We start from the raw sequence: 14300 nt of genomic DNA on the forward strand, positions 1-14300 counted from the left end.
GTTTTGTGTGGGAACTGTGGCTGTATTATTTTGCCTGTTCTCCTCCAGGATAAACCTCTTTCACAACTTTCAGGGCCGTTTGCTTGAGCTTCTGAGTCAGACAGACTCACAGAACATTTCAATGCCAGGTGTTACCATGGCAACCTGAAGGCCAAATCCACTGCGAAAGAACAGAATGAATGAAGATACTGAGACGCTTGTCTTTTAGCTTTCATCTGTAGTGGATTCTTTAATTGGAGGCGATACAGGTATGCAGTCCCGGGGAAAGTTAGTAGATCGGTAGATGTTGTAAAGAAAAGGACCACAGGAATTAAAAGCCCCGGGTCTTCCCCTCATGACCCATCAGGCCTAAGGTTATAATCACTCATATAATATTGGACTTAATTAAAAATAACGGAATTTATTATACAATCAACGCAAATTTAATATAGATTTTTGCCCCGATAGTTAAAGTTAAAGATCTGAGACTTGTCTGTGAACACTCATTCATTCATTAATTTTCCAACCACTTTGTCCGCTATCGGGTCGCGGGCCAAGCTGGAGCCTATCTCAGCAGTCAATGGGCGAGAGGTGGGGTACACCCTGGACAAGCCGCCAGACAATCAGACACACACACACTCACACCTACGGGCAATTTAGTGTTGGGAGGAAGCCGGAGAACCCGGAGAGAACCCACGCAGACACGGGGAGAACATGCGAACTCCTCACAGAAAGGCCACAAGTCGGAGACGACTTCCTTGTTGTGAGGTAACAGCGCTTACCACTGCGCCACCGGGCCGCCCTGTCTATGAACACTGAAGCTTTATTATCTTAAAATGTTCTTTTGCTTAAATGTTAGTTAGTGAACATTTGTTCTTTAAGGATATAATTGATCCACCTAGCAAGTGTATCATATATATTATTAAACAGGTGTGTGTTGGAATGTCACAATAAAAAGTGCAGATTATCACATAAGACAATGCCACATATGATGTCAATTATAAAGGAGGTTATGTCCACACCATTCTTTAACACAAAGTGGCACCCCCCATTTATTTGCGAGGTGTGGCTGATCAAACAGGAACGTTCTGTTGTATGTGCTCGTGAGGTTGAACTGGGATGCTGAACTGTGCACAGGTCCTTCAGCGTGAGCCCATTCATTATCGTGCTGCAACATGGGGTGATGGCATTGGGCCTCAGGATCTTAGACCTATGTGCATTGAAACAGCTAGCAACCAAATATACTCGGCAAAAATGTTTTAGTGTGTGGTAAACACTTTGAACGAGAGATAGACATCGACGCTGCGTCTGCGTAACTGCCGCCGCTGCACCGATCTGTCATGGCTATGAGGAAGCTGAGCCGAAAGGCTTTACCGGTCGATCTCCGTTCCTACCCTCACCTGTGCTCACGTGCTTTGGGTAGTGACCGAAAGAACAAGGTCTGAAATGAGCTTCCTCCGGAGGGTGACTGCGTCTCCCTTAGAGACAGGGTGAGCCGAGTATCTCCGGTCCTCTCTGTGCTGAGAGCAGCCCGGCGAGGAGGCTTCCTCCGTAGGGTGACAGTGCGAGACGTCAAAAATGTTTTTGTGTGTGCTGAAACGTCCCTCACGTCTCTTCACCATGGTAGCGTGCTCGCTATGAACGTACTTTTGCTTCCGGGTTTAGAGCGTTTCTGACAGAGCTGTTTGATACAGAAATGACGGACGCTGTCCTGCAGCACCTGTTTGCTTTTTGGACCAAAGACTGGCTCAGATATTTCATATGTGCCTGAGAACTGCTTTAACTTGTGGGAAAAGGGTAGAATATGTCCCCTTTAATGGTGTGTGATAACGATTAAATGGTTTCGGGGAAATTGCAGGAGTCTGAGTGACACAGTTCAGCAAGCTGCATAAAGGAAACGTGGGAAGTCATGCAGGTGGTTGTCTGGTCCATTATTTAATAGTGGGTTTCACAATACTGGTGCGTCACTGTTATCTTCTTCAAACATACAGTTAAATAAAGAGGCAAAACAGATTCCAAAAAGGGATTTCCATCATGTCTCAGCCATTGTGCGAGGGGAGATTCAGACAGTGACTTATCTGTGAATCAGCATGACATTTGCCGTCTGAGATAATCCGTAATCCGGAAGCCATATATGGTCATTTATGAGGTTAGCAAGAGTGCAATGAGCATCAATCATTATAAGATGAAGTCAGTATGACTGTGCAGAGAGCAGATTTCTGGTTTGTTTACAGAACATTGATTTGTCCAATTCCAAAGTTTCGTTATTGTGTCCATCTCTGTCTCTGTTTATTTTTCATATGATAAATGCCGATTGCTAATCCAAAACGATGGCAGGAAAAGCTTGAGCGCTGGTGGACGTGATGACGTCATCAAGTCCCGCCCTCACCAGATTATGCTTCCATCTCGGTTCATGCAGGTCCCGTGTTTCCCTGTGCTCCCGTTCGCCCCTTCAGCCATTTGCTGCGTCAGTCCTTCCTCTAAGACTTGCAAGTTCTTTTGGTTCTTTTATCTCGTTCTAGGCTGAGTATTTTTGTTGTAGTAGTGACACCAGCCTGTCCTTTGTTGTATTTTGAAGTATATTTTTGTTACTATTCTTATTAAATATTATTGGACTGTTTTCCCTTGCCTGGGGCCTCATGTATCAAGTGGAAATGTGGATTTCCTCCTGAAACATGGCACAAATCCAGAAAACGGCATGCGCACAAAGAAATCGAGATGTATGAAGCCGTGTGTACGCATGAATCCAAGCACATCCCAATCAACGTGGAATCAAGCGCACGTGCTGGAGGAGCCAACCCCACCCTGTCCACGCCGGTACAGCCTCCCTGTCTCCGAACACACGGCCTCCCACAGGTCTCTGAGTCAGCGGAGGCTGCTGGGTCAGTGTCTGTGGCTCTCACTATGCTCTCCCTCTTCTTCCTCAGACCTCCTGAGAACTTGATGATCCAGACTTTCCTTTAGAGATCAATGAGAACCTGTTCTGGGATAATTCTCAGTTATGGTTGGATGAAAGGGATATAAACAATGAACACAAATAAATTCACTGCACTTTCTCCTCATGCTATTAAAAGGTCATTGGTGACTGTATTTGTCACTTTTTGTTTGTCCATGTTTCGTGTTTCACTTTGGTGTGCACAGCCCTCTACGGCACAAAGCAGGAAATAAAACGTAATAATATATAATAGGCGAGTCTGCCAAGAGGGCAGGTGATGGTCACAATCACAATAAAATGAAATGGCATAAAACTCTAGCAGTGACTGACGTTATGTACGTTGTCACTCTTGAGCACAAATGCAGACAAGTTAATAGAAGAAAAAAAAGATAAATTAATTGCTCATAAACCTTTAGCGCTTGACGGCACTAATTGTACACTGCCGGGTACTGCATAAAGCATACACTGTGTACTGCATAAAGCAGTTGGAGCTGACAACGATAATCCAGTCGGGCTCTTCTTGTTGCTTGGCTTTATTCTACTGGATTTCATTTGTGCTGGTGAGGCTTGACGGGGACACTGACATCACGGAGGAATCCCACAGGGGAGGAGTCTGCCTCATTATCGATCACTGTCAGAGAGACGGTGTGAACAAGACATACAGCTGCTGTGTGTGTCTCTGAGCCTCTTCTGTCTCCCCCTTGAATTTGTTGTACATTCGCTCTCAAGCCAAATGACACAACAACCAATCAAAAGGCCACTGGAAGGCTAAGGTACAGCTTTCTTCATGAGAGGACGAAGGTCATATCATCTTCTATTATTTATTTAAAAGAGCGAATCATCCTAACCCAAAAAATAAACCTGGGCTGAATAAAGTAGTGACGGATGAGCTGCATAGGAAGCACAAAGCCTTTCTCCGTGGTGATGGGGGGGGGGGGGGGGGGCAGGGTAGAAGCCAAAAAAAGTAGTCCGATATGAAATGAAAAGGGCAAAACGACAACATTTCACAGCAGCATTCGATGCCGGTTTTCCAGAAGACAGTCCATTTCAGCCAGTCGTGACCACGCCCCCTCCTGGGCAGAAAGACAGGCAACCCAGGATCAAATACTATCGGTTTAGGCTTTTCTTTGTTCATCTGCAATAAATGTGCTGAGACAGCTTAGGTCGTCTTGTCTAATGGATGGATGGATGAAACACAAATACCTTCACTTTATCTTTGTGGTTGTTTTTATTGTTGTGATTGTTGCATGCTTGATTTCGGTGTGTTGCATTTGCATTTGTGGCTGTAAACCGACTGTCCCTTCAAGGAACAGCAAACACTGAACTGGACTGATGCGTAGACGATCAAAGATCATGCCGATCAACACTTGATCAAATTGGACATTTTCTTTATGTTACTGCAGTAATTATTATAAATAGCATGACCCCAATATTTATCTTACTATAACTTACTATAATTTATGAAGTTATTAATCAAAATAATGAAATGTTAATAATGACAGAATTATTGATATGAATCATAAATGGCACCCTGGATCCAGGAAGCAATAATGATCAATGTCAGGGTAGAAGGTGTTTAACTAAAAATGACAATACAGTATATACTATTATATATATATTTATATATATAATAGTATATACTGTATTATATATATAAATATATATAATAGTATATACTGTATTGTCATTATATATATATATATATATACTATAAATTGAAAAGATTAAGGGTTGAATCTTAGCACTGACAATTTAAAATATATATATTTTTGAGAGTTGTTTGATTATACTGTACATATTTATTAGAGAGTATTGCAAGGTTGTGTGTGTGTGTGTGTGTGTGTGTGTGTGTGTGTGTGTGTGTGTGTGTGTGTGTGTGTGTGTGTGTGAGCCATGATATTCTCTGCATATGAACGCATGGGAATGAACACATCGCTTGTGTGGTGCTGTTGAATTGTTTGACAAACACACAGACATTATTACCTTTGATGTTCTGTATGTATGTATCCTTTCATTGATCAACTCATTCGCCTTCATTTTAGCAATACATCTTTTTAAATGCTTCGAGTGTCAAATATTGAAATATGTGAATAATTAATGACGAAACCAGAATTACTTTGATACATTGTTGCATCATGTAACATTCATCATCAACAAAATGCATTTAAATATAGTCCAGCGCGGTTTCAATGTAAACCCATGTATTCTCCAACGAGTTCATGATGATGATGATGATGATGATGATGATGATGATGATGATGATGATGATGATGATGATGAACGCGGTATATTTCCCTCCCCATTGATCCCCCAAAGCAGATCCTGTGACGCGCAGCGGTCACACAGCCAGAGATAAAAAGGGGCGCGTCGCGCCGTGCAGGAGAATCAAGCGTCGGACGGCGGGCACGCACTTTCCTGCTGCGCGTGGACGAGCCTCTGCGAGAATCCGTCAAACTGCTCGAGGTACTGGCTTCACTCCTGATACTTTGTCTTCCGACGCTTCTCTGCTTTATAACAAAAATAGTCTCACTTACTGTGGACAGAATAAACGGGCGCGCGCGCTGTGCACGGAATAAATAACTAGAATAAAAGTTTCAGCAAGTCCGAGAATTATTCCACCCGGTCGTTCTATCCTGTCTCATTCGTGCATCGGCTATGTTAATTTGTTGTGCGTGTGTGCGTGTGCGCGTGCGTGTCAGGGATCTGCTGAAGAATGGCGTGGTACGTCCTGCTGCTGGTTCTGAGCTTACCAGCCTCCATCCACGCAGATTGTTCTCCACAATGTCAGAACTGCCTGCAGGAGATCCTCGACCTCAGCAGCCTGGTAAGGTTCTGACTGGGGGGGGGGGGGGGGGGCAGGGTTCTGATCCAATGTGAAGAAAACAATCCACAATCAATAAGAACAGAATGCGAAGCGGCGTCTTCTCGTGGCTGTTTCGTGCAAGCACAGGTGTGTTTGTTTCACACGTTTCTCTGTGTGTGTGTGTGTGTGCGTGCGTGTGTTCGTGTGTGTGTGCGCGTCAAAGTCGTGCAGCGGAGACTGTGAAGGGCAGCCGAGGAGCTGCGGTCCGACTCCGGGGCTGGAGCCTGCCGACCGGGAGAGCCCGTCCAGACTCCAGCGCTACGGCGGCTTCATCCAGAGCGCAATGTTCGCCTCTCCACGGCACCGAGAGGACGCTCCGGGGGGTCCGGAACGGGGAGAGGACGCTCCGGGGGGTCCGGAACGGGGAGAGGACGCCTTCGGGGATCCGCTGTTGCGTCCTTTCGATAAACGCTACGGCGGCTTTTTACGCAAATTCGGCCCCAAATCAAGGAGAAGCGGCTCCGCGGAGCTCCGGGACCCCGAGCAGCAGCTGCAGAAACGCTACGGAGGCTTCCTGAGGAGAATCCGACCGAAGCTGAACAGCCTGAAGTGGGACGAGAGACACGGAGGTCTTCTGCGCCGTCAGTTCCAAATGTCGGCGCGCTCCGCGGAGGAGCCGTTCTACTCCGCCGGTGACCTCAACCCGTAGGCCGGTGCGGGTTACCGCAGAGTCCGAACATGTCTGTGCTTGTTTAATAAAACTCCGATGAAGGAAACCATGATTGTGTTTTATTCCCACACAGTTAAAGAAAGCTGCGGCAGACTTTAGGTTTTGGTTTGTTTCGACGCTCCAGCCACACGTTGAGCATCTGGTTTAGGGTTATGCATCTAAAATACTGATCTATTGTAGTTTAGTAATTTAACACAATTTAATGATTTCAGCATTTACAGTCCACGATCTCAAAATATTCAGAGAATGGACCGAAATGACTGCAAATGAGAAGATGCAAAAAAACAATAAACTATTTATGAATACAAAAGACAAACGAGTGATCCCTCGTTTCAGACTGCAATAACTCCTTTTGATTCCGGGAAGTATATAATTACGTGGGACAATCCGTCTCTGCAGCTTGTGTTGGCAGTTTTCTGTTACTTTGAATAATGCATAATAAAGACACATGATTTACATCTTTAATTATTTTACCAAGGCCTTGGGACTTCACCCACACAAGCAGAAGTCCGCTTGCCTGAGTGAAAACATCTTGCTTTTATAGGCACACAGACAATGGTTCCTAAGAGCAGAAAACAGGTGTTTATACAAGGGAGTTTCCAAGAGCGGAGACTAACTGTCAAACTGTTTTGTAGACCAGCTGCAAGCGGCATCCTCCCTTCAGGCATGAAGGTCGTTATCGAAGCATGAATGGAATATTGTTTTTCATCTTATTACAGGCAGTTATTGTCCTATTAACCTTCACTGTATCAAAGTTACTTAACATTGTTTAATCACCACTTAATGATTATTTGATTGCTCTTGCAATTATCAATGATATAATTGTCATTATGCTTAGTAATTATTCAATTGCCAATACAAGCTACAGAGGGAAAACAGCGTCCATGTCCTCTCCTGAGACACCGCAAGTGTCCTCTGGCCTGACCGATCGACACTTCATACCGTTTATGGAAAATGTAAATTAATTTCACAATGTGTGCACATTTCTAAGAAATAAGAGTTTATCACTTTGGTTAATTAAAATCATTCCATTATTTTACTGATTTCTTTTCACAGAAACATTTACACGCTCTGGGAATTCTAATCTCGACCGGTGAAGAGAACGATGCTGAACGGGTCCAGTCCAGTCTCCACTCAACTGAGTTCGAAGTTCAAACATGATAATAAACTATTTCCTATGAGCAAATGTTAATGTTCCGAACACTGAGTGAGTGAAAGCGATGTAAAAGCATGCGAACGCAACTGATCGTGCCGACGAAAGCATTTTCCCGAGGCAAAGCGACATTCAGTCTGCAGATCGACGGCGACGCGGGAGACTGTCCTCCGTCTCACTGTTCACCGTGACCCGGCTGACCTTCACCGCAGACGTCCTGGCATGGCCCTCGTGCATCGGCTGCTATGCAATCCAGCACACTGACGCCGGCCACCTGCTGTTGCACGGCAGCACTTTGTTTGGCGGCCAAGCCCTGCATCGTGGGCGGGAGCGTCACCAGCTGGTACTGAGGGCCAAGCACCTTAACGAAGGCCGCGGAGGCCGTGCAGCCGGCGCCGGCTGCCCCCTCCTGACCCAGCGTTGTGGACAGCAAGGCCAGGTTAGAGGCATCGGACTGCACGTCCGACGTAGAGAGGGCAGAGGTCAGGAGCGTGTACCCACCCAGGCTGGCGCCGGTCTGGGCTCCCGCCACGGTCAGCACCTTGCCCAGCGGCAGCCCAGCCAGCTGGTTGATGGGAAGGGCGATTTGCGTGGGAGCAGCAGCACTGATGGAAGCCGGACCAGATGTGGCGCGGGTCAACCGGGGACGCTTTGGTGCCAGGGGCGCAGGGACCGGGGTAAGGGTCATCAGAACATTGTTCAAGTGCTGCGATTTGCTCTTCAGCTCCTTGGCTCGTTTCCTGTGTTCGTCACACTGCTGCTCCAGAGCTGAAGAGAAGAAAGCACCCTCTCAACGCTTTAAAACACGCACGCGAGGTTTATTCAGCCCAAGAGCGAGAGCACAGAGCAGCAACGGTGTTCGGACTGACCCACGAGGCTGCGCGTGTACTGCTCCCTGTAACGGTCCATCTGACTCTTGTGACCGGCCAAAACCTTCTTCACGAGGTCCAACATGCCAAAGTTCTGTACGATGCTGTTGAGCAAAACAGCATCTGAAAAGCAAACGAGAGTTTATATCCAATAGGATGCGGGCATCCGGTGAAACGAGGTGGAGCTCAGGAACAGGGAATGTGATCCAAAAAACAAAACGCGTCGGTTCATAGTGGAATGTAATTAAATGAAATGAGAACTAAGAGCTTTGGGTTTAACCTTTGACCTGTAGCGGTGGGTCACACACTCGCTCATGCAGTCCCTTCAGAACTTCCTGCAGCTCCCTCTGAAAGTCTTCCACCACCTCTTCGAGCAGCCCCCCCTCTTTCACCGAATGCCAAAACGCCATTGAGTCCTCTAGAAACATGGGAGATATCACACACACACACACACACACACATCAGAGTCCAACACTCAGTCATTTGATGCTCCTCGATGGAGTGTGTGTGTGTGTGTGTGTGTGTGCGTTCCACCCACCCCCGATGGCCGTCACCCACTCTGACGTTTCCTCCGTCGCCTCTGGGAATGAGGCGACCGTTCCGTTCACTGCAGCACAAACAGGAAAGCGTTCTCATCAGCAGACCGGTTACGTATGTCCACGGCGGTGGACATGCGGTGGTCCAACTCAGCCACCTGAACGTCTCCATGTTGTCCATTCTGTCTCGCCCAGTGAAAATACTTTGAGCAGTACATTTGTGTACCCTTAATGCTGCGTCCACTTCACTCCAGCAGGGCCATTGGGGAGGCTGCCATGGCAACTGCTGGAGACAACTGGCAGGCACAAAGCCAGGCTTCCGATGATGAATGGCAGCCAGAGCAGGATAAAGAGCAGGATGGCGCCGGGCCAGCAGAGGCGCCGCGAGACGGAACAGCTTCCCTTTCCTCATCCCGCTTAGCTCAGTCTACTTGAGAAAACTCTAAATCGTTGCTTTCGCCGCACCGGTAGCCCCGAGTCGGTCGAGAACCGAGGTTCAAGGGGACCGACAGATATCATGTCGGTCCCCTTGAAGGCACTGACTCAACGAGACCTAGATGATGGGGGGGGGGGGGGCTGTGGTACCAAGACATTAGCAGCAGATCCTTAAGTCCAAGAAGTTACAAAGCGGGGCCTCCATGTATTTTTGTCCAGAACACCCAACCGGACGAATTTAGAGTCAAACTTGTAGTTTTGCTCCTCAAACCATTCCTGTACTGCCTTTGCCTTGTGGCAAGGCACATAATCCTGCTGACAGCGGGCAACGCCGTCAGGTAATATACCATTTCCATAAAAGGGTGTACAGTAATAATGTCTAGGCAGGCGGTGCAATGGCTAAAAAGAGCACGCTTCGGCTAAGAGGGGTCGGCAACCTGAGAAACCGACTGGCACGCGGAGAATATTAATATTAACAGCACAGCAAATGTTCTTAAACACTAAATGAAACAAAAAGCTGTTTAATCTCTGGTGTGGATCAGCGGCCCCCAACCGCGGCCTGGAGGCCGGGGACGGCTGGTGTAGATCAGCGGCCCCCAACCACGGCCCGGAGGCCGGGGACGGCTGGTGTAGATCTCTATTTAAATCAAAGGTTTTTATCCTCCTGTGTAAATGTCTCACGTTACAACGCGGACGCCTGCAGCTGACAGACAGATACGTCTTACTAAATCTGTCGTGTTTGCATCTTAAAATGAGGTGCTCTTCATAATCCAGAAAACAATGCATGCTCCCCAGAGCCAGTAGGAGGGGATCACAACGAAGCCACTCACCAGCTGATGCGAGGCTGGCGGGGAGCAGCTCAGCAGGCTGATCGCCGCCGACGGACACTTTGGTTCCGACCAGGTCGATCTTCGTGCTGCGGCAGGTGTTGGAGCAGACCTTCGTGTGCTGATAGAAGTCCAGCTCCCCAGAGTCCATGATCTTCCTGTGGGATAAACATTTTGAAAGGGGTCACATGAGCATCGCTAAATACTGGCCCGTGTGGTAGAACAGCGCCACGCAGAGGCCCGTTCCTGAAGTGTGAAGAAACAGACAATCGCATCTGGAAAAAGGCCGAATCGCTCACTCGCTCGATATTATTGCATTTGTCTCTTCTCTGAGAGGCAAAAATCAAAAATTCATGAATGAACCTCCTTTAAAATTGTCCTTGTTGACTTGGGACCAACAAACATCCAGCATTTCAGGTCATGGTGAGAATTTTCTATCACACATCTTCAAGCATCATTCTCAAATCTGACATCATAACTGATAAATGAAATGCAATTTTAATTCAGTCAAAATTGTATTCAGAATTCAGATTTTTTATTATTTCTTTTTTTAAACCTTTTTCTGAGCTCTTAAAAAAGGCTTTTTTGTGCATTTTGTTATTATCGGTTACTCTTGAACTACTTTGAGGATGCACCGACTGAACAGTGGGAACGTAGCGCATTTAGGAAACGCACTTTAATTACATTTGCACTTTGAAAGAAACAATGTTTTTCAAAAAGGGAAGAGACCAAAAATATCTCCGACAAGAACAAGATTACTGAATCCACCCATTTCTCAGACTCAGTGTTGGTGGAGTCTATCCCAGCTGACTACGGGCGAGAGGCGGGGCACACCCCGGATGTGTCGCCTGCACATCTTGGGGCCACACAGGGACAGACCGCTCACACACTCACACCTAGTGACAATCCGGATCAGAAGGTGCTAAATTCACCGAAATTGCATGTTTTTGGAGAAAACCCAGGGAGACACGGGGAGAAGATACAAACTCCACACGGACAGGAATCGAACCTGGAACCTTCTTGCTGTGAGGCGACAGCGCTACCCACTGCACCACCTAAACGATTTACTGCAGAGTCGCCTTTTTGCCAGCGTTATAAATAACCTTTATTTTCACCGAAAGCATTCATTTATTACGGTAACATTAAAACCAACGATTGAGTTCAGTAACTAACCGAATGAGCCCAGACCTGATCATGGTGCCGTTGAGGCGGATCGCTCGCTTCCAGTCCTTCAGCGTGGATTTCCCTGCTAAACACACAAACTCCTTCGGGCTGATCAGCTGGTCATTAAACTGAGGAGCAGAAAATGATCACAATGTCACCAATCAACAAAATGACTGTTATTGTTAGAAGCCTCTGCTGCCACAAATGATCGTTTACATACCAGGACACATTTGATATTGATCCCAGGGCAGACAAATTTCTTCCAGACCAGCACAGCTTTAGCGTCTCCGCAGGTGACAGGATAGAGGACATCAGTCTCGACATCGACCTCCTCAATCAGCTTCACTGCATGGACAGAAAAGACCCCCGAAATATGCATCAGGTTCCTTCATTCATGCGACTCATCACTGGCACATGATGGTAATATTATAAAGATGAAGCCATTTGAAAGAGAGACTGAATTAAAGAGCGTCGCTGTTTATCTCATCTGAGTCACATCAAACAGACAAACTCTTCTTTGCGATGGATTGCGACATTCAAAAATTGATATCTTTCCAGAAATCTTTCACTGATGTGAACAAAAGTGTCACATGAAAATGAAAGAAAGAGACGGTGGGGCTGCAGAAAGACTCCACCTGGATCCCCACTAAGCTACGTCAGCGTGCTACGGTGAACATGACTGCTGCGGATCTGTGAAACATTGACAGGGTGATGGAGCAGCAGCATCAGGTTCAAAGGCGCTGCAACAAAAAGGGGCATAAATGCAGTAAAAAGTTGAGTTACATCCTCCTGAGACGCAGCCAGTCAGCATGTCCTCTTGAGTGGACACCTGTCCATTACAGAGGACATGCTAACCGGCGGGCTGGGTCTCAAGAGGATATAAAAACGTCATCAACATTATTCCTGATTTGATTCAGGTGCGTAAACCATGTTAGGTTTACACATATATTGCTGCACACCAATCAGAAACACGTCATTTAGTTCTTCTATTCCAGCTAAGTAGCGTGCAAACAGTTTGATTTGATGTTATAGCTGCGAAATAAAATCATAACTGATGCACCACTTGCACCTTTGTGTGGCTGAATGGCCAAGTGATAAATCAGGACAGTGTAGTTTAGTGTAGGGGTGGGATTCCACCAGGGATCAGCTCTGAGCCCCTTTTTGTTGCCATGGTGATGGATAGACTAACAGATGAGGTGAGACAGGAAGCTCCTTTGAATATGATGTTTGCAGGTGACATTGTGATCTGCAGGTAGAGGAGAATCTAGAGAAGTGGAGGTCTGCTCTAGAAAGTATCAGGTGTGTTCTGTGATAGGAGAGAGTCAGCGAGGACAAAGGGACAGGTCTACAAGACAGTGGTGAGGACAGCCACGATGGACGACTTAGAGACAGTTGTGAGGACAGCCATGATGGACGACTTAGAGACAGTTGTGAGGACAGCCATGATGGACGGCTTAGAGACGGTGGTGAGGACAGCCATGATGGATGGCTTGGAGACGGTGGTGAGGACAGCCATGATGGATGGCTTGGAGACAGTGGTGAGGACAGCCATGATGGATGGCTTGGAGACAGTGGTGAGGACAGCCATGATGGACGGCTTAGAGACGGTGGTGAGGACAGCCATGATGGATGGCTTGGAGACAGTGGTGAGGACAGCCATGATGGATGGCTTGGAGACAGTGGTGAGGACAGCCATGATGGACGGCTTAGAGACAGTGGTGAGGACAGACATGATGGACGGCTTAGAGACGGTGGTGAGGACAGCCATGATGGACGGCTTAGAGACAATGGTGAGGACAGCCATGATGGACGGCTTAGAGACAGTGGTGAGGACAGCATGATGGACGGCTTAGAGACAGTGTCTCTGAGGAAAAGACAGGAGGCGGAGCTAGAAGTGACGGAGATGAAGATGCTGAGGTTCTCCTTGGGAGTGACCAGGTTGGATAGGATTAGAAATGAGACAATAAGAGGGACAGTGAAGGTTAGACGTTTTGGAGACAAGATCAGAGAGACCAGACTTTGATGGTTTGGACATGTCCAGAGGAGAGACAGGGACTATATCGGTAGAAGGATGCTGAGGATGGAACTGCCAGGGAACAGGACTAGAGGACGACTCAGGAGAAGAGACATGGACGTAGTGAGGGAGGACATGAGAGTGGCTGGTGTTGGGGAGGACGATGCAAAGGACAGGATGAAGCACTTTTCTTATTTAAATCGTTACAGGTGAATTCTTAGAGTTCGGGAATAGAACCAACGATCCGACGACGACCTCTAAGCTGACTGATGCTGCAGTTTGAGACGAGGGGACAAACAGGCTGCAAGTGTCCCGGGTCGTACCAATGACTCCGTCTTCCTTTGACAAGTCCGCTTGGTCGGCCTCGGCATCTGCCTCCTCTGCGGCGACGGAGAAAATGTCTTCCCTGAAAAAATCACAGCAAAAGATCAAAGTTTTGAATTCAAATTCAACCTGAACAAGGGGGGCGATCCCAAAGATCAAAGGTCAACGTTACCCCTGCCCGGGAGTCAGCGCTGCGTCGTCCTCCTCGATCCCAGAGGGGGGGTCTCCGGCAGCTGGCTCAGGTACCTCGCTCATGTCTGACCTCTGACCTCTGAGGACGCCTGGAGGGCAGACGGAGCTTCAAAGCAGCTCCTGCAGCAGCGGGGAGGAAGACTCCTCCTGCAGCAGCAGGGAGGAAGACTCCTCCTGCAGCGGCAGGGAGGAAGACTCCTCCTGCAGCGGCGGGGAGGAAGACTCCTCCTGCAGCAGCGGGGAGGAAGACTCCTCCAGCAGCGGGGAGGAAGACTCCTCCTGCAGGGAGGAAGACTCCTCCTGCAGCGGGGAGGAAGACTCCTCCTGCAGCAGCGGGGA

General features: G+C 47.6%; 2 protein-coding genes across 2 annotated transcripts; one reads left to right on the forward strand and one right to left on the reverse strand.

The window, feature by feature from the left end:
• The first annotated feature begins 5627 nt into the window (after window positions 1-5627).
• pdyn (prodynorphin) lies at window positions 5628-6426 on the forward strand. The gene is made up of 2 exons (XM_068750180.1): window positions 5628-5738; window positions 5941-6426. Exons 1-2 carry the CDS (start codon window positions 5628-5630, stop codon window positions 6424-6426), a joined length of 597 nt encoding a protein of 198 aa, XP_068606281.1.
• Window positions 6427-6507: 81 nt separating this feature from the next.
• gmeb2 (glucocorticoid modulatory element binding protein 2) lies at window positions 6508-14024 on the reverse strand. The gene is made up of 9 exons (XM_068750213.1): window positions 13942-14024; window positions 13769-13851; window positions 11652-11776; window positions 11456-11559; window positions 10271-10425; window positions 9008-9076; window positions 8750-8887; window positions 8470-8592; window positions 6508-8368 (listed from the first exon to the last, which is right to left on the reverse strand). Exons 1-9 carry the CDS (start codon window positions 14022-14024, stop codon window positions 7776-7778), a joined length of 1473 nt encoding a protein of 490 aa, XP_068606314.1. The 3' UTR covers window positions 6508-7775.
• Between the last annotated feature and the right edge of the window lie 276 nt (window positions 14025-14300).

Source organism: Brachionichthys hirsutus, chromosome 2, assembly GCF_040956055.1.
Source record: "Brachionichthys hirsutus isolate HB-005 chromosome 2, CSIRO-AGI_Bhir_v1, whole genome shotgun sequence".
Lineage (NCBI taxonomy): Eukaryota > Metazoa > Chordata > Actinopteri > Lophiiformes > Brachionichthyidae > Brachionichthys > Brachionichthys hirsutus.